This window comes from Pagrus major, chromosome 16 (assembly GCF_040436345.1).
Source record: "Pagrus major chromosome 16, Pma_NU_1.0".
Taxonomy (NCBI): domain Eukaryota; kingdom Metazoa; phylum Chordata; class Actinopteri; order Spariformes; family Sparidae; genus Pagrus; species Pagrus major.
In genome coordinates, this window is record NC_133230.1 from 22126360 (window position 1) to 22153398 (window position 27039).

The 27039-nt window shown below is 40.4% G+C and overlaps 4 protein-coding genes across 4 annotated transcripts; 2 read left to right on the top strand and 2 right to left on the bottom strand.

Annotated features, from left to right (window-relative positions):
• Positions 1-1842: 1842 nt before the first annotated feature.
• On the top strand, positions 1843-16468 carry adam17a (ADAM metallopeptidase domain 17a). The gene is made up of 19 exons (XM_073483089.1): positions 1843-2051; positions 2380-2512; positions 2804-2937; positions 3242-3330; positions 4493-4667; positions 6501-6637; positions 6782-6868; positions 7511-7630; positions 8258-8402; positions 8970-9061; positions 9448-9600; positions 10252-10451; positions 10614-10717; positions 10852-10986; positions 11759-11889; positions 11998-12076; positions 12201-12289; positions 12403-12462; positions 14664-16468. The coding sequence occupies exons 1-19, from the start codon at positions 1946-1948 to the stop codon at positions 15087-15089; spliced, it is 2595 nt and encodes an 864-aa protein (XP_073339190.1). The 5' UTR covers positions 1843-1945; the 3' UTR covers positions 15090-16468.
• iah1 (isoamyl acetate hydrolyzing esterase 1 (putative)) lies at positions 16438-18569 on the bottom strand. Its single transcript, XM_073483090.1, has 6 exons — positions 18467-18569; positions 18286-18338; positions 17958-18109; positions 17507-17668; positions 17290-17411; positions 16438-16744 (listed from the first exon to the last, which is right to left on the bottom strand). The coding sequence occupies exons 1-6, from the start codon at positions 18551-18553 to the stop codon at positions 16559-16561; spliced, it is 762 nt and encodes a 253-aa protein (XP_073339191.1). The 5' UTR covers positions 18554-18569; the 3' UTR covers positions 16438-16558.
• A 910-nt stretch (positions 18570-19479) lies between these two features.
• On the top strand, positions 19480-21634 carry LOC141010312 (uncharacterized). Its single transcript, XM_073483190.1, has one exon. The coding sequence runs from the start codon at positions 19480-19482 to the stop codon at positions 20506-20508; it is 1029 nt and encodes a 342-aa protein (XP_073339291.1). The 3' UTR covers positions 20509-21634.
• Positions 21635-21727: 93 nt separating this feature from the next.
• On the bottom strand, positions 21728-26893 carry LOC141010917 (cleavage and polyadenylation specificity factor subunit 3). The gene is made up of 18 exons (XM_073484077.1): positions 26737-26893; positions 26543-26606; positions 26202-26299; positions 25920-26048; positions 25669-25846; positions 25164-25253; positions 24924-25074; positions 24618-24793; positions 24372-24530; positions 24131-24277; positions 23867-24019; positions 23416-23524; positions 23219-23317; positions 23026-23120; positions 22591-22678; positions 22385-22451; positions 22171-22267; positions 21728-22084 (listed from the first exon to the last, which is right to left on the bottom strand). Exons 1-18 carry the CDS (start codon positions 26805-26807, stop codon positions 21983-21985), a joined length of 2073 nt encoding a protein of 690 aa, XP_073340178.1. The 5' UTR covers positions 26808-26893; the 3' UTR covers positions 21728-21982.
• Between the last annotated feature and the right edge of the window lie 146 nt (positions 26894-27039).

Below are 27039 nucleotides of genomic sequence, written 5' to 3' on the forward strand. Positions count from 1 at the left end.
ACATTTCCTGTATCTATTGTTGCTGAGCACAATAATTGGCTTGATGGTCAAATAACTTGTATTTTTCATTTAACTCTATAAACGTATTAAATGATTTTGGGCGATATCATTCCGCTAATGCATTTGAGTTTTTCTGGTTTGTTTCATTGAAAAAATGGAAAATGAACAATTGTTATATTTACTACTCTCTCCCTAAACTAAACTGGAATTGCAAGAAGACAGTTCATAGCAGTTATTCCCAATGATGGGAGCATCTTGGAATATTTAAAACAGAAAATAAAGGGAAAAAAAAATTCTATACAGAAATAATATGATGTGTTTAAGTCAATATTTTTGGTTGTACATTAGTGTTGGGACGAAAGTACATTTATCCACGATTTTATAAGCAAACATACGTTTCTAGATAGACGTATTATAAAAGACTGCACTACCTGTAGTGGCCATTCCTCCATACTCAAAGAAATATGGAATCAAAGGGCCACTGATGCATCGGAGAAATTAAACACATGCAGGCAACTGTCCAAGTGTCCATACATAACTTCAAGTTTTTCTTGAGATCAATTTATCCTTGGCAGTGGTGGAAAGTACTTCAGTACATTAGAGCCAGACCAATATATTGGTTGGCCAATGTTTTGAGCCGATATCAGCCAATCAGAGATATTTTGTTATCTGCGTATATGTTGCCGAATATGTGCCGATAAAAAAATAAACACTGAACACTTCAGTTCATGTAATTAGTGTAATCATTTTTTTTAATGGAATATATTGTCGAAAAATATGCTTGAGACCATTTCTAATTATTAAATACCCACTAAGTTTACCATCTCAGTGCACTCATGTCTTTTAAGAGAGTAAAGTATTGTTAAATGTGAAGTATCTTGCCTCTGTTTGACCACATTTGAGGGATCAGTGCAAAAATGGGTGTATATTGGCCAATATATCAACATCAGAGTTTTTACTTCCTAATATACTTCCAAGCATCGGCCCCAAATGTCAAGTAACAGTCGGGCTATAAAGTACATTTACTGAAGTGTTGAACAATTTTGAGGTTCTTGAGTAGATCTACTTTATGCTACTTAATACTTTCCCTCTACCCCATGTCAAAGAAAAATATTGTACCTTTTTAATCATTTCAACTGTTACAGTTACTTTACTTTCAAAAACATGATAAAATTGTAAAATATGATGGATTGTTACAGATCAAACTGCCCAACAGTATATACGGACTTACTTATTGTAAGTCGCTTTGGACAAAAGCGTCTGCTAAATGCCCTAAATGTAATGTAAATATAAATGTATAAGGTATTCATAAACTTGGGTCTGCCTCCACCGGCTACAATAAAATACATCATGGAAATAATCTAATACAATAATCTAACGTGGGCCATTCTCCAGCATAATGAGTACTTTGAAAGGATTTCTCTGGGTTTTAACATTATTGGAAACATTTGGGGTAATCTAAGTACCCAACTCACAAATAATATATAAAATGTCTAGTCATTTTAATGCAGAATTTCTTATATATTATGTATATCATGCAGGACTTTTAATGAAGTATTAAGTGTAAATTTTGCTACATTTATTTATGTAAAGGATCTGCATACTTTTTTCAACTCTGATAATCCAGTTATATTTTAACACTCTTAAAGGGGCCTATCCAAAAAATGAGGACTTATACTTATGAAGGCAGAATCTTTAGCTATAACATTGTCTTTACGTTGTGGTTTTGCCACTTTTCCTTAAATGTAGGATCTGAGTACTTCCACCACTGTCATAAATGGACTGCCTGTGTGTTGTATGGTTGTGTCTCAAGTCTTCCCAAATATGCTAAAAGCGGATGTTGTTTCCACTGGGCGCACTTCCGGGTAGCTCAGCTAGCTACCCCGACAAACCGACTAACTTGTGACAATGACAACAGTGGCATAGCTGTCTGAGTTTCCCGAAAATGAGGAGCGTACTGTTAATTGTCTTTCTGGCTCCTTGTTGGGTCAAATGTGGAATTAAGTCAAGAGTTACAACGGAGGAGAATCACGAAGAAAACCCGGAGTTGGGTAAGTAACTTAGCAAGCTAACCCGGGCTAACGTTAGCTTTAATGGTTATGCTATATGTATTTAGGAATACTGCGTGTTAACGCTGATTATGGTAACTTTACTACTCACTTTATTAACTGTGATTTAAAAATCTTATGTTTGGATTGAAATGAAATGTTATAAACACCGAGACCTGGTTAGCTGCTAAATAAAACCACATCATCAGGCTAGAAAGCGGATTGTCAGCTCAGCTCTAGACTGTGATATTTGAACGTATCAAACTGATAACGCAGTTTCTACTTGATCATGACTCGTATATGATAGCTGTGACCTCTCCGTGTCTTCCAGATGATCTGAACTCCATCCTGTCAGATTTTGAGGTCCTGCCAGTGTCAAGCCTCCAGCTGCACTCTGTTAGGAAGAGGGACGTCCACACCCAGTCCCACCTGGAGCGGCTGGTGAGCTTCAGAGCTCTGCAGAGGTACAGCAGCACCCTCATGTCTGACATCAACCTACTTCAGCCGTTTTGGTCTCTGGGGGCATGATACAGGATAGGCTAAAATCTTCAAGTCTGTATTAAAAGAAACTCACATGCCCATTTATATATTGAAAAAGTTGCCATAGAAATTTGCTCTGCTACACCTGTCATATATACACACAAATCATTAATCAGACTTTATCATATGATCAAATTGAGAGGGATTATCCTAAAACTATTGTTTCACCTTTTTCTGTCCGTGTGACTCCTCACAGTATTGAATTACTTCCTCAGACATTTTAAGCTTTACTTGACCACCAACACGGGCCTTTTCACGGACAACTTCAAAGCTGTGTTTGTCGATAAACATGGGAAGGAGAAGAACTACGATGTTCAACTTCAGACCTATTTCACAGGACATGTTATTGGTGAGTGATTGACTCATCTGATCAGGGATGTGTCAGTATGTTGTGTTTTTTTAGATATTTACACTGACTGCGCTTTCTCTAAGAGTTTTACTTTGCATGTCCAAAACAAGTCAGCTGTTTTTAAACCTTAGTTTGAGAAATTATGATCAAGTATTTTCCACTTTTATTTGCCAAATATGAGCAATAACTGCATTATTGGATTCATGCCAATACTGCTTTGTAACCGGCTCACGCAATATTATGTTAGTGTGTCTATGCATATGTTGATCATTTAGTAAATAACCTTGTTTTTTGGTGTTTGCAGGAGAGGAGAATTCACGTGTGCAGGCACACATAGATGGAGATGAGTTTTCTGCTCACATTCTGACAGATGAAGCAGAGTACAACGTAGAGGTAAGAAGTGACTAGGTGTGTACACACAGGTAATATATGCATATTTGTATAGTTCTTTGGCTTTCTGTGTCTGATAATATCATCGAATGTTACTCTAGTGGCTAAAAGTAGTTTCTAATTTACCAGTCCAACCACCATCTGTAGTGGCTGATGTAAAAAATGCTAGAGGAGGAGAGGATGGCAGTTTGGTAGTGAATGCCTTGTAGCTCAGTTTATCTCATATGATGAGGATGTGTTGCATCAAAAGAATTGCGACTGATCTAATTTATCACATGCTGTATGTATATATATATATATATACACACACACACACACACACACACACACATTCAAAGGAAAGGGCCTGTAAAATCTGCCACAGCAATTCTTCTGTCAGTCACGAGAGTTGCACCGTGTCAATCCCCACCGAGAGGCTGACAAACGTAGGGCAGTGGCATGCACATACTCTCTAAAGAGCAGGAGCAAAAAATGAATCAATGAAAAGTGATAAACAATATTTTATGCCTCAGATTTTTTATGCACAAGTGTGATTTATTCTGTGTTGTATTCTGAGAATTACAAGTAAAATAAAATGACTGGACATAAAATGCCATTGCTTTTTACTTATTATTTTGTTATTTTCATTCTTTAAATGTCGTAAAAATGCAGGAAACACAGTCCTTGAATCACACACTTTTCAGGGGTAGTTCCCCCAGTCCGTCGCTTTGGTTTCAAAATCCTCCCTTTTTTTGAGGTCTCTCTGGCAAGTATGTTTGAGATTTTTACGTTTTTTTTACATTCATATTGGTTGAATAGTGCTTGGGTTGCAGCTTTATCATTGTTCTATTGCACTGTTTGGAGGGCACTGAAATTATACAAAAAGGGCCATGTAATATTGATGTGAACTTCCTCAAGAAGCCTTTCAGCTAAAAGTCACCACTTCAGTCTCAGTTGTTTCAATTTAAATCCAAAATTCTGAAGTACAGCCTCAAAACAAAGCGTGTTTTTTACCAAATACTTAAGAACTATAATGTACCGTCATTTCAGTGAAGAATGAGAAGAAATTAAATGTCTAGGTCACACTGGCCACTGCCCTCCTTTCTGTCTTTTTACTTGTTGTCATTGCCCACCTTTATCTTTATTTTTGTTCTCTAATACCACCTCTTTTCTTCTGCCCATCCAGCCCCTGTGGAGGTTTACAAACTCCCCAGTTGATAGCAGGTTGCTGGTTTATCGCTCAGACGACATCAAGAATCTGAGCCGCATCGCCTCTCCAAAAGTGTGTGGATACGTCCACGCAGAGGCCAAGGACCTGCTGCCACGAACTGCCAGGGATTGGGAGGCTGAGCAGGAAAAGGGTGAGCTCTGCTATTTGATTTCCTCACTAGAGGTGGAAAGTATTACACATGCCTGTGTAGTAGAAATGTGTAGGAGGAGGATGGCGTTTATAAAGGGTTAGAGATCACAACTTGGGTGCTGCCCAGGCTATGAGCTCTTGTTTATGGATGGTAAAGAGCAGGTAAAGAGTAGGAGCCTAGGAGGATAACAAATGTTTAAGGTTGAGAGAAGGAAGGAGGAGTAGTAGTGAGACAAAGGAGGTGGGTGTTAGATTCTGTAACAGTCACTTTAATAAAAGCCTTTTTATCTGTAAAACCTAGCTTATGTTCTGCACATACACACTGCTGACAAGTGGGTATTATGTAACAACCGAAGGCCTTTTGATTCTTTCGTGCTGCGTTGGAAATGTAAAGCGTATAACAGTGATAATGTGCCAGAGGAGAAATCTAGAGCACCTGTAACTGGCTGCTGGTTGAAAGCACTCATTGGGGATATGAGTTGAGGTGAAGGTTCTTATGGAGGAGGTATTAAAATTCATGGAGGCTCTGCAGCCCAATGAGATGACTCTGAGTCGTCACTGGTCTCCCACTGCTTGTTGTGGAAGCCAGGGCAACGCACACCCACACTTGTGAACAGTGCATAGCCAAGTGTATGATGTAATGCTCAAATGGGATGTCTTCCTGTTGTCCTTTTCTGTTATTCTTCAACTACTGACTGTTTGAAGGGTTTAACATATATGGGGTTGTTATTTTGTTTTTTTTTACCTCCAGCCTCTAAATTGTGAGGATTTGCTCCTCAAATATTTTTTTAAATGGAAATTTTTAAGGCAATTTCATTCAACCTTTATTTTAAAAAGGTGGTACAATAAAAGCAGTTACTCTCTTTTTAATGGATGTCCTGTGTAGGACAATAAAGCAAAAAAAAATGCAGTGAAAGCAAAGATAAATTTAAAATACATACATTGTAATACATATATAATTCAAATCCAATATAAACAAACCACACCACGAACAGACAACAAAAATGTACACTCACACTGATCTAAGTCAGCGAAAAGCGTCTTAAAGTAAAGGGGATCAGCGTGCCCAGCCTTGCAAGTTTCTGTACATTGTTCTTCTGTGGAGCATAAAAGTTTTAAAGGTAGTTTCCCAATCTCGGTTTTATTTTGGCAGTTTTCACTGGATCTAGTGCAGTGCTTACTTGATCTATAATTAAGGAGACTTGTAATACAACCAGGTAGGCCGAGGAGACCTTTGTTAATGTATAAAATACATCCCCATGCGCTCTGGATAGCTTTGATTTATTTTTTGCTATTCTCCAGCATTTTATAGACGTTAAGTTATGTTTTAACAAATTTGTTTGGAAGTAAAGACCATTGAGTATATTTACGCAATAAAAAAAATGCTTTCGCTAGATAACTGTATGACAGATTCTACGGTCTGTGTGAGGTCAGCTTTCATTTACTTGCCTCCTCTAGCTGTCAGGATACACACCAAACCTCATTCACACTTATTATGCAGTCAGGACTTTACTATAAAGATAAACTGCTATTAAATTCTGGCTTGAAGAACAAAGGCCGAGCTAAATCAGTTCACAGGCAAACACAAAAGAAGACATGCTGCTAAATGTGAAAATGAGGGCAATTAACAATTGGATACTGGAGCATGGCCTCATTGTTAAACTTGATGTTTTAATGTATCTATTTCTATGTAAGCTTACCCTTAATGCTCTGAATATGGAAATGTTACTTCTCTTTTCCCCCCTCCTTTGTTTTCCCTTAAACATTTTCCTTTCTCTACTCCTACCTATGCATCTGTCTCTCTCTTGCTGCTCCTGCTGCTTCTTCCTGGCAGGGTACCATCACAGAGAGAAGAGGCTGGCTCCGGCTCATGATCACAAGAAGAACACCTGCCCCCTGTTGCTGGTTGCTGATTACCGCTTTTTCGAACACATGGGCCGCGGACAAGAGAGCGTCACACTCAACTACCTGGTCTGTCCTTATGATACTTTGTACAAAACTCTTATTCAGTTATGCAGATTATTGTTGTTTTTGATTTCCACAGTTCAGTTTCATTTTATCTAATTGAAAAAGTATTTTTTTATGTTAATGATTTTGTTTCTTTTCTCACTCCAGATTGAGCTTATTGATCGAGTTGACGACATTTATAGAAACACAACTTGGGATGATGAATTCAAAGGCTACGGAGTCCAGATCAATCAGGTGTGTGTGTGTGTGTGCCCTGTCATATGGTTCAAGTCTGACTGCTGGAACAATCACTCACTCCCTGCAGCCTGACGGCTCTGTTTATGCCAAGTCACTTCCGGAAGTGAAGCTGAGAATAACACTGTCCTTCAGTGGGTTTGAGAACGGCACTTTTAGAAGGAACTGAAAGCTTTTGTTTAAGCCATGTGGGGTAATTTAATTTGTTCCACAGCCCCTGGGAATGAATGAAGACACTGTTTGTCATACTGTGAGTCTGCGGCTTTCTCACCAAAAAGATATGCATTCATTTAGCTGCTCAGAGTTACTTCCCAATTTTCTTCACCATACATGTCAAGAGGAACTTCTACTATGCTGCTTTTAAACCCTAAGCATGATGACTGATTTTAAAGTTACAGGGTTTCATCTGCCTATGAATAAAAGTTATTTTTAAAGCTATTTTTTACAGGTTTGGGGCCATTTATGACAATCTTAACTTTATTGTATAATATAATCAGTGATTTAGTCTTAAAATCTGAACTATGAAATGTTTTAATGAAACATTAATTAAGAACCAGTACACTAAAATTTGTCGAAATGCTTTCACTGAAATTGTAAATACAAATGATGAATCGGTCGTAAAATTACATATTTCGCTCTCAGATCATCATCAACAAGGAAGCCACAAAGCCTCCTGACCCTAATGACAAAAAATGGGCCCATTATAACATGAAAAACAGCCCAACTGGAAGGGAGGTCTGGGACGTGAAGAAACTTCTGGAGGTAGGAGACAGAGAGATATGTATAGACAGACACAAAATTCACTTTGTGAGAGGTAGGGGAGGTTTTTCAGCTGGGACTGGATGTGATTTGGAAAAAGGAAACTTTACTTTTCAACCAACAGAATGTGAAATGTGTTCACACAAGTTTTTTTGTGCAGCATGTCAAGTAACGTTTGAGGTAATGCAGAAAAAAAGTTCACTAGTTTATGTGAAATGCTCCATTCAGAACAAATGTTGGTCAAAATATCTTTCTATCTTTTATATCCAAATTTAATGGATCATTATCTAAGATGTTGACACTATGTTATGTTTAAAAAAAAAGAGTAGAAGCTGATAATATCCATATCAGATTGGATTGAGTTATTAGAATTGCATGCTACAGTTTATCCACATGGTGTCAGAGTTAAGAAATCTGGTTCATATGCAAGTAATGTCAGTGATAATATTATTTCATAAAGTTATATCTCTGAATGTTAATGTCCTTATTGTTATATGTTCAGTTTTATTGGTGTCAGTCAAACCTCTTTAACAGAGTTCTACAGTTTTGGGAGTCCTTGTGAAACAGGGAGCTTAAGAGATTTTGACATATACAGATGTTGGTAGATAATAGTTTTATTGTGCCCCTCAGCAATTCAGCTCAGACCTAGCTGACAACGCCTCCACTGTGTGTCTGGCCCACCTGTTCACCTATCAGGACTTCGATGAGGGTACACTGGGGCTGGCCTACGTGGCCCCCTCCAAACCTAATGCCCTGGGCGGCCTCTGCCCAAAACGTAAGGACACATGCATTAAGTGTTAAATGCACATCATGCAGCTCCTACTTCACCAGTATATGGTTGATATCGACTGATTAATTCAATATTTTAACATGTTACCACACTTTGTTCTGTTGTGATGCTTGTGTGTCATGTTTTAAAGACCATCAGTGTTGAGTATCAATGAATTTGAAAATTTGCAAATATATAGTTTTTTAAACATGGGTAAACCTACCAAAAATAGGCAATTGACATTTTTCCCACTGCCAGTTGACGAGTTTGCCTTTTAAGTTTATTTTTGCAAGTTCAACGTTTGTCTTGATAAACTTGCCAGAAAACAGGGAACAGTAAAAAATCAGCAAATCATACATCATATCTTATTGATATGACCTTGTTTAAAAAAAAAAGTCTTAACTATAACTCTCTGGAATAGATGCATTGTTTTTGATGATGGAAGTAGCTAAGGAGTGAGACATCTCACTTCTTTCTTATCACTGTTGAGAATTGCAACTGTTTTTTGGAGCTCCGAGCTTTTGTAAAGCAAAGCAAACTCTGAATTCTTTCTCGTATTTTGTCACTCTGTAGCGTACTACCCAACTCACTCCATTAAGAAGCCCAGTTACCTCAACACGGGCCTGACCAGCACCAAGAACTACGGCAAGACCATCTTAACAAAGGTCTGTTTTTACCCTGTTTCTCAATCTTCATCTGTGACAACTGTAATTATTGGTTGCACTGGCTTTAGCCAGAATCTTATGCAACATATCATCCTGCCAAGTTTAGGCTCTAAGTAGGGCAGACACACCTTTTTGTGTGGGTGTTATGAGTAACAATCTTGGTTAACCCGTTTGCGTCTTGACACCTCAGGACCCAGTGTATTGCTTGCACCTCTGCACAGTTTCGCTAAGTATAAAAACATTGATGTGAGCTGGGAGGAAGGCTATTGGTTGAGCATGTATCTGTAGCCCCTGTGATAATATACATGCTTTTTGTCAGGCAAACATCAACATCCTTTTGGCGCTTGTTAGATTTTGATAAATCTGGTGTGTTTGTGTCTGATCAGGAGGCGGATTTGGTGACGACTCACGAGCTTGGCCATAACTTTGGAGCAGAGCATGATCCTGACAACATCCCTTACTGTGCCCCCAGTGATGACCATGGGGGGAAGTTTGTCATGTACCCTATCGCTGTGAGCGGAGACCATGTCAACAACAAGGTACCCTCCCCCCAAACATTGCAATACAGCGATACAACAGAAGCATTACCTTTTATTGACTGCTTGGTGTATAACAAACTATGCTGACAGTTATGAGGATACACTAAGTTAATTAATGATGCAAAGTGTGATATGAAGTGTGAATTCCATTTTTAAATGAGTTGCTTAAATGTGAGTCACAGTTGTTCCTGTGAAATATAATGACAGACAGTTAATGTACTGTACCTCCTCCGCCACTGGCCTTAACAGCTAATATGTGAACGAGCTCTGCTGTAGTTTAAGTTGAAAAGTGCTGCTGTGTATGAACTCCACTCAAAGCGAGACCGTCTTGAAGATAACTACAAGGGTTAAAAAAAATCTCAAGTGCAAGTCCAAGAATTTGCCACTGTGGCTGGAAATTCACGATTAGTTTTGTAAAAGAAAAGGATGCACTCGTTCCAGGTAGAAACACCATTGCTTCACCAACATTGTATACATGTTATTTATACAACTATTTGAGTAAATGTCTGATGAATTGTTTTGCATCAGAAAGGAGTTATATCTGTTATTACTGTAGTATTTAAGTATCATTGCAGTCCCTCGTAGTTAACCATTAAGCATCCACACCTAGGTAATATCTAACCACCATCTACTTCTGCTTCCCCCCTCAAGCGTTTCTCCAACTGCAGCAAGATCTCCGTTGGAAAGACGTTAAGTTTCAAGGCTCCCGTGTGCTTCAAGGAGAGGAACAGTAAGGTATGTGGGAACTCCAGAGTGGAGGAGGGGGAGGAGTGCGACCCTGGGCTCCTCCACCTCAACGACGACCCCTGCTGCTCATCGGACTGCAAATTCAAACGTGGTGCACAGTGCAGGTATGAGATCTAAAAGATGGGCTAAAATGTACAAAACACGCTCTTAAAGTCTAAGTACATGCTCATACATTGGATAGATTAAATTCAATATGATCTTGAATGAAATCATTGTGGTATGAGTTTGAGTCACATATGCGTTCATTGTCTCTGTTCTCTCCACAGTGACAGAAACAGCCCTTGCTGTAGGAAATGCATGTTTGAGCAGGCAGGAACAAGGTGCCAGGAAGCCATCAATGCTACCTGTAAAGGCATATCCTCTTGCACAGGTGAGCTCCTCCTGCTGGTGTAACATGAGAACTGCAGCAAGACTTGCTGTGGTGTTAGATGCCTTTTTTTAAAATGGATCAATCACAGATGCCTTGGAAAAACTACATCACTGTTTCTTTCCTTCATATGTTAGGCAACAGCAGTCAGTGTCCGCCTCCTGCAAACGCTGCTGACAACACAACGTGTGTCGACAACGGCAAGTGTCACAATGGGGAGTGCAACCCTTTCTGTGAGGCCCTGGAGAACCTTCAGTCCTGTGCCTGCAACGGTAAAGAGCAGGAAGGGGAATGTTTAAGAGCTCCAAACTGATTTAAGTTTTTTAAGTGCTTGATTTTAACCATTATATTTTCAAGGTTAGGATTTCTGGAATGCCGGAATTCCAATATCCACGACAAGTCTGGTGTTTCACCCACGCAATCACTCATGTAGCCTAAACCAACATTTATTAATGTTATTTTAAATGAAACAGCCTCGTCGTGATATTTGTTTGTTGTCCTCTGGTGTCGAAATTAGTAGGAAATAATCATGGTGAAAACATACAATCAAAGTTAAAACTATGAACAGCTGGTAAGTTAAACAAAGTGACGGTTGAACGTTTTTTTTTTTTTTGCAAAAAATTAGACATTTTTTAGTTTGGGTCCTTTTGAAAGTACCTAAATTTTACTCTTTAAAGGCTTTATGAACTCCGACTTTAGTTGAAGGATTAAAAGGATCTCTAGTGGATTTGATAATCCTACAAGCTCTGGGCTTACAAAACCCTTTAATAACAGTTACATATTCAGAAATGTATCGTTGTGAACAACAGAACTGTTTCTTTACTTCCTGTAAAGTAAATAATAGATATGAGTTTTTCCAGATGTCAGTGGCTTATTAAAAAGATTAAAGAGATCATCCCATGTTTGAATGAATCTTTTAATCTCTGTTCTAAAAAACAAAGTTAATGTCTGCACTGCCACTGTTAATGGGGGTTATAGTTATTACAATCTTGCAAACATATAAAAGAGTTAAATGCCATTAAAGTTAATCTCTTGTGTTTGCAGAGACGGAGCACTCTTGTAAAGTGTGCTGCAGGGGAAAAGATGGCACCTGTTCTCCCTTCGTCCAGAAAAATGGCAGTTTCCTTTTCCTTCGCAAAGGCAAACCCTGCACTGTGGGCTTTTGTGACGAGGGTGTAAGTCAACAAATCTTTTCTATGTGTTCCCTCTACAGACATTTTTCTCCGTCAGTGGTCTTAAAAAAGATACGAGTGATTGGATGACTTTGTCTCTTTTTAAAACAGGGAAAGTGCATGAAGCAGGTACAGGACGTGATCGAGAGGTTGTGGGACTTTATTGACAAGCTGGACATTAACACATTTGGTGAGTTACAACAGGCCACTTTGAAATGTAATCAACCATATGAGAATGTGTGAAATATCTTGTTGATGACTATATTAGTTGAGGCAAGCTTAGACCTTTCTGTCTCAATGCCGCCTCTCCACAGGGAAGTTCCTGGCTGATAACATAGTGGGCTCTGTCGTGGTGTTTTCCCTCATCTTTTGGATTCCTCTCAGCATCCTCGTTCACTGTGTGGTAAGAAATGGATTATGTAGCTCTGTGGTTGAAGATCAGCTACATTAATAAATGTTAATTCTTTTACTTTGTCAAATCCTGAAAGTCCTGTGTCTTTTTGTCTGTCTCTGCAGGACAAACGACTTGACCAGCAGTATGAGGAGAACACAAAGTGCTTCTACTACCCTCCAAGTGTAAGTTTCCCATCCCTCAAATGCCCCCACATATATGAATTTTGTGCACTAGCCTTGCTACCACACTAACCAAACTAATACAATCCCACATTACATCTTTTAAAAACACTGACACCTACAGGAAAGGACGAGGAGCATGAAGGTTGATCATGCAGGCTGAGGTATTTGCCTTGCCCTGCATGTTCTGTCACCATTAAACTAGATGTTATAACATGTTTTGTTACAATAAATACAATAAAAATTACATTAAAATACAAATTACATTAAAATTACAATAAAAACTTGGTTTAGTTATAGCATTTTCATCAACAAATGTATCTCAGCTGTTTGACAGTAGTTTTAAAAAGTGTAACAATGTAGAAATATGATGGATAAATAAATAAAACATGCAGAGACTCAGGAATCTTAAGAATAGCTACGTAACTGGCACTTCATTTAATTTTTAGGGCCCTGAAAATATATTTTTAAACCAGTTTTTTACTCTTCGGGGAAGAGAAGCACATGAACACGACACAATGCGCTAAAGCTAAAACACACGTGAGAAATCCTTACATATGTCTTTTTTGCCCGTCCTCTTTTCACTGGTTTGAAGTGGCAGAGGTCTGTAAGATGAAAAATAACGTCCTGTACTTCTGTGCACCAATCAGGATGTATTATTTGAATAAAACATTCACACTCTTGTCTAATCATTCCCAAGACAGTCCTGACAAATCTGGTGCTAAATTGGCTCCGAGTCTTGAAAACACATGGGTAAGAGCAGGACATAAATTAATTTATAAGCTCCAACTTGAGGCGATGTGAACTAGTGGTCAGGTTACTCGTCAGTCAGGGCCTCACTGTCACTGCTGGCTCCCAAGCTCCGAATGACCTGTGCATCACTCTTTGCCTTGGCCCTTTTCCATTCTCATTGGAACTGCAGCAGATGGTGGAAGTTTGTAGTAGAGCTCCCGCCATAGGTGAGTGCGTGAGTGCGCCATGGTTTGGTGTTGCGATGCGTTGCCATTGAGTCCATGATGGTGCATGGTCAGTGGCCCACGTTTGGGATACTCCTGCAGTCACTTACTCCTTGACGTAATCACTGATCTGGTTGCACATTTCCAGCCTTTAGACTCACCTGTGACCTTTTCATCTGAGAGATCAAGTGAGAGAGGCTAATAAAAACAAAATAACTAAGGCGACTAGTTTAATATGACTGAACCGCTGCAAGCGTGTTCTTATGCACCTATCTGATCAGAAATTACCTCAAGAAAGCAAGATGGCCTTGTAGGAGTATTCAAACAGAGAGAGGACTGAACAGGTTGCACCTTGTTGTCTTTGTGGAATCTGATGCAGTGTGTGTCAACATTTAAGTTTGCATCTGCTGCTGTTCAAAGCCACAACATGAACAGGGTGATGTCCTTTAGGTGATTGTTATTTGTTTTTTGACCTTTTCTTTTTTTACTGGCTGTCTGCACTGTGTTGAGTCATTTTTTAGGTTTGATTGGGAACACGTGGCGACTGAGGGTACATTCCTCTGTAGACCTTTCTCACGGCAGACATTTTGCCTTGTGCAGGAGCAACTAATTACATTAATGATGGCTTAATTCCATTTAGGTGTGACGGTACATCCTGCAAGTGAGCTAGCATGCACAATATTCTACTAAATGGACTGCAGCCATTATTAATATTAGTTCCACCTATGTTTTACAACACAAACTGTCCACCATGAGAAATGTTTGTTTTACTCATTCCCACTTTTAAAGGGGCTACTGGGGATAGTAAATGGGACAGTGATAGCAGGAGATATAGCTAAAGTTCTCTGAAAGTAAAATGGCAACATTTTGAGAGTTCACCTAATAGTGAAAATTCAGTCATCATTCACTTACCGTCAAGCTGATGAAAAGTCTGGTTAGGTTTTGTAGTTCGCAAAAACATTTCTAGAGTTTACTGCAAAACAGCGTTGCAGCATTCTCCTAAACAACTGAAGTTAAAGTCCCTGTCTTCTTAATTTTGAAGAAGGCTGCAATGCTATATTGTTGCCAAGCTCTAGAAATGTCTTGTGGACTACAAAACTTCACTCGCCTTTCCATCGGCATGTGGATGACTGAATTTTGAAATGTGGTCTTATTTGAGCAGAATGGAGTAAAAATGGAATGGATCCCACCTCAGTCAGAGTCAGCTTTGTTGTGCCTCGGTCTCACTTTTTGTTCTTTGCTCTTCAGAGTCAAGAAATGCTGAGCAACCTCGAGTCAGCATCCGTGCGCATCGTCAAGCCTCATCAGCCTCCCTCCTTCTCCGCCGGCCGGACCGGGCCCTCCTCCCTGCCCCATCAGCCTCAGCAGCAGAGCCAGGTCGGGGCCACCTCCGCAGCCAGCAGCGCCAGCAGCAGTACCCAGGCCCCCGGTCCGAGCTGCGGCCTTACCCCGGACAGCACAGGGGGACTGCGGATGGCCACCATCCAGGAGGACACCAGCATCGACTCTCACCTGGGAGAGGAGGGCCTGTCGGACGATTTCACAACCGCAGGAGCCTGCTCGTCGGGTATGAAATCCTCCTACGAGGATCTGACAGATCAGAACCAGCCAGCCAAGGAGCGGCGGCGCCTCAAGAGGCAGGAGTGCATTGACACTAAAGAGACGGAGTGCTGAGAGCAAACAACCAGTACTGATATGTGTTTTAGGGAACATTATATACATTCTTATCGCAAATCACAGACAGCAAGTGTTGACCAGTAAAAGCCTCATGTTTTAACACATTTCAACCAGCATTAGATGTAGATATTATTCAGTCAGCTATTACTTGGAGTGAACCACCACACTGACAAGACATGAGTTATCTCAAATAAAATAGTTAATGAGTGAATTCATGTTAATGTGTGCCTGTGGTGCCTTTGTCAGTTAGTTGGCGAGGGTCCTGGCAGATCTGAGTATGCCTGTGGAAACTAATCTACCGCAGGCTGGTTGCCCAAACACAGAATATTTTAAAGTTAAAATATCCTTTTTTCATATAACCCAGTGGCTCAACGGTTTCTACATTTTTTTCAAGAACAAAAAATATCAGTGATCTTTGCCAGTGTCGTTTAAATAAAAAAAAAAAAAAAAAAGTATCATGTTAACAGCTTCAGCCTCGCATTTCCCCTCTAAATTCTTGTGCGCAAACTAAGTACTGTTTTACCAGTTTGCTCCACGAGCTGTTAACATGTGAATGGTGTAAAATATTATTGATGTTGTATGTGTGGTTATTTTCCTGTAAAAAGGAAACATTTCATTGTGATATATTAAACAGCAGATGCTGAACTTTAGCCTAAAAATGACCTGAATGTGTGTCATAACTGCACTTGAAGTATTTTTCACATCACTGGAGGAATGAAATAGGTCGTAAACATGTTCTTGCTGTGCTGTCAAAGGTTTCTTTAAAAAAAAAAAAAAAAAATGCAGGCTTGTATATTTTGACTCCTTTGTACTGAGGATGCAACATTACGAATCATGTGCGCAGTGGTTTCCATCAGTGTTACATTTACGTTATTTGGTTATTTGTCATGTATACGTTTCCTAGTTCATCCCTGTACGAAAAAACACGGTGCCTTGTCGGATTTTGTGCCTAACCGTTCCGAGCAAAAGGACAAGAAAATTCCCAGTAGTTGAACGTGAATCTGGACAATCCTGAATTTCATTTTAAAACAGACTGCCTGAGGTGCTCGGATGTTATTTTTCCACTTGGTTTTCTGTCCTTGTGCCAACTTGACTCATGCACCTCTTTATTTAATGCCGTCTCACCACTGTTGCCTGCTGTGTCACATGTTGGAATTGTGAAATATGTATTTAACTGTTGGTTTAACTGTGTAGCTAACATTGACTTTACTGGATGGATGTGAACTGTTACACAACAAGCAGATTTCATGTGTCATATATTCTGATGATGTATATTCTTAATGTTTCTATGCATATAAATGTCCTTTTTTTTGTAAGTTTCTTGCTTGTATAACCTACACACATCTTATAATAAAAATCTTTATTGTGCATTTTAACCATTAGTACACATTCTCGCATTTGACTTGACAAATCACAGCAACACATGAGTGCTGGTGAGTTTTCTCTTTGGACTATCCAGATGTTCTCTAAAGCCTTGATGGCTCACAGAGGAGGCTGCTCTCGGGGCTCTTGGCGTCGATTTCTCCCCAGTAGGGCAGGAGGAAGGGCAGGTTGGACATGCGACTCTCCAGCAGCCCCCACAGGTGCTGAGCCACAAATTGGTTTCCCTTTTCTGAGAGATGCAGCCCGTCGGACAGGTAGGCCGTGAAGTCCTGTGGAGCAGAGGACAAAACAGGATATCTGAGGCCACAGGAAGGCTTTCTTGAATGTATTTAGAGATGGACGCTTTCATTTTATCATTTGATTCAGAAATTGGAATTTAGATTAACTAAAGCTCTAATAGATGTTTACATTATAGCTCCATAATCATCTAATAATTTCCTGAAAAAAACTGTAATTTGGCAGTAATTATAGGGGGAAATAGACAAGAAAAACTTTATTTACTTGGAAGTAAATATTCATATATAACTGATTCATCATTAGAAATGTTTTTCTTCATCTATGTTGTATGTTGCATGTGTGCCTGTAGACAAGGTTAATGTTTTTCATGTTCAGCTGACCTGTTGTGCTCCAACTTAAGGATTCTGTAGGTTACACTAGCAGAACTACCAATTGGAAGTTATCACTACTTCTCCTTATATTAAGTGTCAAATGAAATAATACAATTACATAACCCTAACCCCATGATGTATGGTGATTACATGTCTTGTGTGGCCTCTACCAGCACGTAGCAGTGACTGTGACGAGCACTACCCACCTGCCCATCCTTCTGCATAAGTGTCCACAGGTCCAACACATCTGTGCCACATTGACCGGCAGTCTGCACACAAGCCTGCGCATACTGCCCCGCTACAGAATTGTGACGATTGAGAGGAGATCCTGGAAAAGACATGAAGAAGCACTCGTGATATTTGTTGGCCTGAAGTGCATAAATGGTCTACGTGATGAGAGAAGAGAAACTGAGTGAGTGCTACCTTTCAAAATGCACTCCTTCTCCCAGGCTGCCTCATGAAGAGGTGGAGGGGTGATGAAGATCACTTTGTCTGCTGACACACCAGCTGAAGCCAGAAGCCTGGTGATCTCCTTTAGGTTCTCTGAATACTCCTGCAAAGGGACGTGCTGCTGGGGGTTTTTATCTGCAGGGCAGGAACAGATGAAAGGAGGCAAAATCATACAGAAACTTTAGGAAAGGACGATTCATTATAATTGATAATATTTCTATGTTTTTTTCAATGAGTCACTTTGAATAATCCCAAGTAATGAAGTGCTGGGACATTTGTTGCATGATATGTCTTTAAAAAATCCCCAAGCCCAATAAAGCAAAGACATGGCAGTATATATATTCTTACTAAATCAGAATGAGTTTCAAAATATTGTTCATCTTCTTAAATTGGCATTACTACAGGTTTTCCCAGTGAAATTCACCTTGTAGTGCACAGTCATTGGCTCCAAAGAAGACAGTGACAGCAGCTATGTTGTTGTCAGCTGAGTTCTGACTGTCGATGAGACGAGGAAGAAGTATTTTGCCCCATCTGGAGTTGTAGCCAGACAGTCCTCTGTTTACAACATCACACTTTCTGAAGGGGAAACATATGTCAGATTCAGATGCTGTACAAAATGTGGTTGCACACACCAAAAACGAATCACATCAGTTCCATGTTTTGTTTTGTTTTGTTTTGTTTGTAAAATCTAAGGTGTTTGTGAGAAATAGCTGAGCACTAAATTCAGAAACCACTATATGAGAACTTCTTACCTCACTAGTTTGTTGGCAATTTCCGCTCCCCAGCCATTGGCTTGAAATGAAAACTGAAAGAATCAACAGGACAGTCGCTGTTAAACTGGCAAGCTAGCAGCTAATGCTAACTAGCTAACTAACTGAGCAGCAGACAATAAAATGCGATACAATATTACAATCTTTAAAATCGATGACTAACCTGCGTGATGGAGTCCCCAAATAAAATCACTTTAGGCCAAATTACTGTTTTGAAGTTGGACATCATGAACTTGGAGGATGGAACCATAAAGTGGTTGCACTAAATAAACCCGCACTTCCGGGTAGAGGGTCGGGGGCGTGTCACCAAACTTCACAATAAAAGTCTGATCATTCACGCAACATCATGACTGTTTTTTTTAACAGGTTAGATATTCACAAGAATATTGTATTATTGCTGGAAAGATATAATCATGGAATATGAATTAATTATAAACTTAAATGTGTATTACCATATTTTGCGAGCCCATTTTCGCCAATAAAGGAAAAAGATAGAAATATTGTGAATGAAAGAAAAACAATATATACATGACATCAAAATTATGTGAAAATTGAAAACTGGACTTATTTACTTTTTTTTTTTTTTTTTTTTACAAAAAGTGAGACTGACAACTACAAAATGTGGCTATTGCATATTTTTTGATTATTTTATTGAGTGAAGCCTAGATAACAGACAACTTTCTGTAAAATGCAATAACAACCAGCTACACCAAAGACTGCAGCCTCTAAAATTATTATTTAGGTCAACAAAAACCAAATATTACGACCTTCATGGAGGTAGAAATTATTGCATCTTGACTTTTGACTGCTTGTTTTCCTGCCTAACCAAACTAATAAACAGACTTTCTTCGCTTTTATGACTGAATAAACAAACTTACCTTAAAGGACAACACAATTACATACTGTTTTACTTTGTTTTTTGGGTTAGGGTCTCTGAGAACAGCTTGTTTATACAGTTATGGAAAAAAAAAATATTTCTGAGTTATTACCTCATTAATATCTTAAATTTGAAAAACTGAGCTTAAATTCCTACTCCAAAACTCCATAGTGCCCCATGTAGTTTATTCCATAGTGCCCCGTGTAGTTTATTCATACCCACCACCAGGGGGCGCTGCGTGTAGTCAAGCCCCCCTCAACATCACGGAAATGAGCTTTCTTCTTCTGCTCCCCCTGAACATGGCGGCGGTCAAACAACATCTTGCAAGGGGAGCGTACGACTTTGCACAGAAAACATGTAACAGATACCTCCTAAAAAGTCAGAAAAAGCCGGGGGAAAGTGCAATACAAGCCTCGTCTCTGTCGGCAGGGTGTCTGTTTGGTGATATTCAAAACAGAGGACTGTCCAGAGCCGAAAACGCTGCGGACAGAGTGACCGGTGGAGTTTCACAGGACACTTACACAAGGGTAACTCCGGTGTTTGGTACTGATAACAATGTGTGGAAAAACAGTAATGTCACTGAATCTTATTATTATTATGGACACAATGAGTTTTCACTTCTTGACAAAACCTCGGTTCAGAATGGAGAAACACATTTCCCTCGGTACCCGAGTAACGACAAGTTTCGGAGGACTTCCTGCACCTTCAGGTCCGCTCGGCGTTTGTGTTGGGGACATGGACAGCTTGTGTCTATCAGATCTTACAGCGGCAACGGAACCCGATCTGAGCCCCTTTACAGAACCAAAACCGGCTACTATGACATCCTGGAGGTGTCACCCACCGCCACTCAAGCCCAGGTAAAGACAGCCTACTACAAGCAGTCCTTCATCTACCACCCGGACAGAAACGCGGGCGGCGACGAGGCCACCGTCCGCTTCTCTGAGATCAGCGAGGCCTACACCGTGCTGGGCAACAAGGCACTGAGGAAGAAATACGACCGGGGTCTTTTGAGTCAGTCAGACCTCGTCGCCACAGCCAGACCCTCCGGTAAGGACACCACCGGGGGCTCCACCAAACAAACCGACAGACGGCGGTCTGTGGTGGGCGCAGACATCCGTGGAGGCATCTATGATTTCGACAAGTTTTTCAAGGCCCACTACAACGAGCAGCTGCAGAGAGAAAAGGACTTGAGACTCCGCAAAGAGGAGATGCTGAGGAAGAAGCAGGAGTCTGTTGCGGACAGGAAGCTGTACAATGCGATGGACATAGCAGTTGTGCTTATGCTGGCGATGGCCGTGGCTATTCTGTTCAACTTAAAGCAGAAGTAAATGACGTATGAGCAGGAAAACTGTCTTTGTACTTGAATCATCACCATCTCTCACACTACAAGAAAACAAAAAACACTGCTGACATGACTGTCAAACGCCCTCTGTCCTTTGACCTCTCTACGTAGGCAGCAATCCATGAAATGTCGTGCACCATAGGTGACTTAACATCACCCCTATGATAAATGTAACACAGTACAATTGTGCAATTTTTCTGTAGGCGTACACTGACAAGCTGCTATTAAGACTAAACTGTAATGTGCACACATTTTAGTTGTCATTCAACACATTATGCATTAGTTGTTGACTGTTGTTGACATGATTCTGTGCACTTTGTTTGTGGGTGTTGTCGCTCAGAGCCAAAGCAAATCCCAGCAGCAGGGATGGGTGTTTTATTTCAGTGCTGATGCAGCTGCGTGTTAGATTGTCCAATCAACTCTTCTGCTTTGAGGAATCTTTTTTTTTTTTAAACCAAATCAAGCCACTTTTCAAATGTTAAACACAAGCAGCCCAGTCATTTAAAAGTGACAAAATTCTAATTTAATTCAGTGATGATTTGATCTAAGATTATCTAACAAGACTACTTTGGTACAGACAGTAATCATGTTCAGCAACCAGCTCTACCCAGGAGTAATTACCATCCTGTCTATAAGTGTGGTCCACAATACTGAGTAAACACACAGACAGGAACATTCAGTGGTTGATTCACAACCTCCAAGCACTATATTTAAACTTTTTGGCTTTTATAAAGTCATCTGTTTGACAGATTTCTTTATTTTTAATGGTGAAGGAAGTTTCTTTGAAAGTTTTAATGAATTGCTCTTTATGAAATGTTTGTAGCAGTAGAAGGAAGTCAGGGATTTGTGGATCTGTTATATCATGAGAGCCCAAGAAAGAGAGGCATTATAGGAACTGTAGTTTTATCCTCAGACATTTAAGTTAAAGAACGTGCCTTGGATGATATTTATTGTAAAAATTAGAGGTTGTATTGTCCTGATTGATAAACTATTAAATGACTTATGAGCAGTGCCTGTCAGCGCACAATTAACAAATGTGGCTTTTGTTTGCTCAATTTCAAGTCAATCATACCACTGTGTATGACATTAGCAGATTAAAGATTTGACCAAAGTCTCTTTATTGCACAACGATTTAATACATTTTAAAAAGTCTTTTTCAGAGATGTAAAGAACACAAACATTTAGTGCATTAAGAAATTCACAGTTTACATGAGTTAAAAGTAAACAAACCTGTTGTATCAGTGCACATTAGTAACAAACACATCAAACATTAGCTACAGTGCACAACATAAAAAACTCTAAAATCTATCAAGACAAATAGTATCTAGTCTAATTGTTGAGAACATGTTATCCAGTTTTTTTTAGCACAAAGACACAAGCTGGGTGTTAACTTCCAACTCATTTTGAACTTATAAAGTCTTCAACTGGTTATGAACGCGTCTGCAGTCCTGCCTCTGCTCTCAGATGACCGGGTTGAGGGCGTCATAGAGCCGCTGCACTGCCAGCTCCACCATCTCTCTCAGGGAGTCGTCCTCCGTGCATTCGTCCTCGTAGCACACCGACTGATCAGGGGAGAGGGAGGAATTGAGAGAAATATAAAGAAAAAAACAATTCTACACCAAACACATTGCTCTGTTCTGCGTCTCACCCTCGTTTCCAAGCAAATGTGCATCGTCTTCCCATCTACTGTCAAAGAGACGTTTTTACCACCACTGAAATCCACACAGTCCTCTCCAAACATGTCCCTTCAGACAGACAGAACCAAGATAGAATTTTAGAACCAAAGTTCAACTATTTCTGGTGACATTTTATATTACAAACACTGTCCGTGTTAATATGGATTTAGCTTGTCTGTCACTCACTGCAGCATGACTCCTAGTCGGGTTTGGAAGATGCCCATGTCCATAATGTTACTCTGTGTCTCCATGACTGTTAAAAAACACACACATGAAATAACAAAATCCTCACAACACCTGTATTAAGCTTTCATCTAGTGAGTGATTTCAATTGAAACATGAGTGATTTTTTTGTATGCTTCCTGCATTTCATAGAGCATTCAAAAACTCACCTTTCTGAGCCTTTGGGTTTGACTGGACTTCCAGTACTACAGTGGTGACGGCATCAGCATACATATCATTGAGAGGGTTAGCTATCCACTGGAACAGGAGATAAAGAGAGATACAGTCCATTTATATAGCACCTTATCAAACACAAAGGGTATTCTAAGTGACCTACAGCCCCAAAGATTAAAGATAAAGAACAACACAGCAATTTTCAAATCAATTAGTGAAATAAAAGTACCATAAAGATGACTGATTAAAAGCAGTTTAAGAAACAGTCTTAAACTTAGAGAAATGGCTACAGTTGGGACATATTTTCCAGCAGTGGGCAACATAATGGCTAAAAGCAAAACACAGCAAACATATCTGCCTTATATGTTGGGCTGAGGCCACTGAGTGACTTATAGACAATAAGAAGGGGCCTTGAAATCAGTTGTTCTCACCTCCAGCATCACCATGCCGACCTCGTGGATCAGAGTGATGTTTTTTAAGATCTTCAAAGTGTTCTTCTCGGTTCCATCCAGCTCTTCCACATCACCTGAGACAAGAGAAAAGACCGCCACAACTCAGTGAGGTGTAAAAGTTTGCATGCAGACACAGGGATTTGTCACTCAGTGCACATATGAACAGCCTCACCCGTGAGGTTCCTCAGATGGCAGACGAGCAGCGAGTAAGGCCCGGTGAATGGGATAGCCTGGGACTGTTTCACTGTGCTCATGGCCAGCTCTGTGTACGCTGCAAAACAGACAGACACACCAGGTCACCTCACGATGCATTGCTTGTTTGTCAAATATTAAATCTCTGTCAGGAAGAATAAAAAAAAAAATACACACTAGAAAGGTCGGAGGGATTGAGGATGTGGTAGTTGAAGTTCTTTTTCACCAGTATGCCTGACACCCTCTGGCCCTGAGCGCACTTCTTATCAGCCAGAGAGCCCATCACCTGAGAGGAGGGGTGGTGTTCAGGGTGGATTTATGTGTTTAACATGCAATAATAAAGATTCAGCATTGTTAAGCCAGAGAGAGCCCAAAGTGACATCAGACCAAGTGTAGACCCACCATGAAATCACACTTTTTGGAGCCATAAATCCTGATTAGATCTGACTAAGAGCCTGAGGACCCGATGTAGTAGTGTCTTGTCAATCACAAGGTAACTCACCTTAAGGCATACCCGGCTTTGTTAAATGTAAATGTATTAAAGTAGATTTGAAACTGGCGAATGAAGCCATAAACTCATCAGGAAACTAGAAGAGGACAAAGACAGACAGACAGACAGTTTAATGACCTTGGCCAGTTTCTCTCCTCTGAAGTTGAGGGTGACAGCCTCTGTGTTCCGAGGATTGTGGACTTCTATGTGAACCTGGTCGTTATCCTCGTACTCCCTGATTAGCGCCGCCTTCAGACGTGCCATCTCATTCTGCTCCCCGTGGACCAGGATCTGAAGATAACCCACAGACGAGAGACATTTTTGCTTGAAAAATGACTTTAACGACTTTATTGATTACTGACTAATCTCTCAATCAGTGTCGTTTTTCTCCTTTTCTCCTACCACGTGTGGTGGTTTGAGAGCCCTAATGAACTCGCTGGTCTGCTGGTAGTCAGTGTGGGCCGAGAAGGAGATGTAGTCCACTGACATCTTCAGCTGCAGCTTCTGTCCGGACATGGTGGTAATCTCCTCTGGCTCCGACATAATGTGCTGCAGGACGCACACAAACAAACCGTTATCCAAGAAAAAAGGATGGATCTGTCTATTTTTAACCCTTCACATATTGTCTGCCATCCTGTCTAACCTTGGCCAGTGTGCCTTCTACACAGTATCCAGCGATGATGACTCCGTTCCTCTTATCAGTGCACCAGCTCTCAAAGAGCTCTCTGGAGAGACCGCTCTGCATCATACCCGGAGACGCCATCACCACACTGGGGCCGATGTCGTCAAAGTGATCCATGCTCTGGAAGAGAACCGACACCACAGTTAAAGACATTCAGCAGCAACAGTCCGTCTTGTCTGTCTGTTTGTATCCGTAGCAGCTCTCCACCTTGAGGTTGCTGATGTGCTTGAAGACAAAAGGGTTGTTGATGTTGATGGCCTTGCGGATCTTGTCGTTCATTGCGTTGACGTAGGTCTGGTACACGGCCATGCACTTCTTGGCCAGGGATGAAGCGTAGTAGATGGGGATGTCGTGGAGCTCCGGGTGGTTCTGCCAGTACTCATCTACAGGAGAGGAACACAATCTTACAGACTCCTCTCCCTAATATAAAAGAATACAGATGCAAGACTAATACAATGCAAATATTAAGCATCTCACAATAAAGGGTCATAAATAAATAAATAAAATTCTCACCCAGGATGAGCAGCAGTTCCTGGGCCCGACCCAAGGCGAACACAGGGATTAAACAGCGGCCTTCTCTGTTGACTATGTCGTGGACTGTGTTACAGAACCGAGCTTCACGCTCCTCCCTCTTCTCATGGATGTGGGTGCCGTAGGTCGACTCCTGCAGACAGAATAACAGCATTTACTATTTTGTGATCACCCAAAGATCCATTCGAAGGTGTGTTTGATAAGTATTATTAATTGGCATACTATAATTAGGATGTCAGGTTTGACGCTGGGGATCTCAGCCGCCATGAGATGCCTGTCTTCTTGTCGGGAGAAGTCTCCTGTGTACAGCAGCTGCAGGAGGGAGAAACAGTTTATTTTGAATTCAGCGGATTCATTTTAAAGTTCAAAAACGTGTTCAGTGAGATTAATAATAGAATTAATAGACGGTAGTGTTAACTTACTAGCCAAAAAGCTCAAGCTATACATCAACTTACTGCAGTTATACAATATCAATTATCATAAAACTTCAGCCAGTTGTATTTTGGTTTTGTATGCAATTTGTGTGCAGTCTCATCTGCCAGTAAAGATTCATCTGTTACATATTATGTTTGTTGTTTAGATTTTTTGCTCGTAAGATATTTAAATGCCTGTTTGCATCTTCCAAGCTTCACTCAAAGGAACCACATCACTCATTGTCGTTCAAAGGCCGGACTCTCTGAGACAAAATAAATAAATAAATAAATATTTAAAAAACAGTGCTCGTTACCTTGACTCCAGCTATTTCAATCATGAACATGGCAGCTCCCAGCACGTGACCAGCGTGGTAGCACCAGAACTTGATCCCAGCCACCTCCTTGACCTCGTGGAAGTTGATGGTCTCGATCTTATCCATGCTCTCCTCCAGGTCAGTCTCAGTGTACAGCATGTCATCTGCAGAAATGTTGCTGCAATAAAAATAATAAAATAAAAATTACCGTCCGTAGACTGTTACATGACGAGTAATGCTCTCGCTCCTACCTGACTTTGACATAATCAGACAGCAGCCAGCGGTAGATGGCCTTGGTGGCGTGAGTCATGAAGGTCCTGCCTTTAAAGCTGGTCTTTTGGAGGAACCAGGGCAGAGCTCCACAGTGATCCAAGTGGAAACTGAAGAGAAGACATCAAATGATAAATCCTTAGTTATGTTAGGATATGATTAAAAATAGAAGGAAGGAATTTACCAACAGAGATGTGGAAAAGCGGCCATCATTAATTTAAAAAAGACAGTTCAACACATAAAAGAGAGGAGGGAAGACTGACTGGCTGATGAGCAGCAGGTCTATCTCGGCCGGGTCGATCAAATCTATGTAGGGGAGGGCATCCATTCCCTCCAAGCCAGGGTGGATACCACAGTCCAGCTGACAAACAAAAATATCACTTTATCACTGTATATATTTCACCCAGCATAAATCACTTAAATCAATACAGAAAACAATAGATACGTTTTTAAATTCTGAAATAATAAATGCATCCTGCACAAAACAAGAACATAGAACTACATGTTGTAATGCTCACAGATCTGTTATTGGATTGAGGAATATTTATATGAATTTTAATATTGAGTGAAATACATAAAAACACACACACAAAAAATGATTTACCATAATTTTCCTTCCTTTGAACTCCAGGATGATGCATGACCTCCCCACCTCCTGACCAGCACCCCTGTAGTTACACGAGAAAAATAGCATTTAGGCTGAGGTCACATTTATTTGTTGTTATTATTATGGTGGTGATATGTAGAAGCAGCTAGTGAAAGCCCTCATTCATATAACAACACACAAAATGGACTCACAGTGGACGAATTAGGAGCTGGTCGCTTTCCTCCGCGGGCACAATCACCTCTACTTTGCGTTTTGCGGCCATGTGTGTCAAATTTTGCAGGCAAATTTACAGATAGAATAAAATATATCGGGTCATACTGCACTCTGGTGAATGAATGAGAGGGGGGCGGCCTCTCGAACGTCACACTTCCGGTGTCGTGCCAAAATACCGCCGGCGGAATTCTGAAGCGTTGACAAACGTTCCTGGACAAACGTGGTTCTGTTTTTACTGAAGATAAACTAACGTAATGCTATAAAGGACACGGTAGTCATAA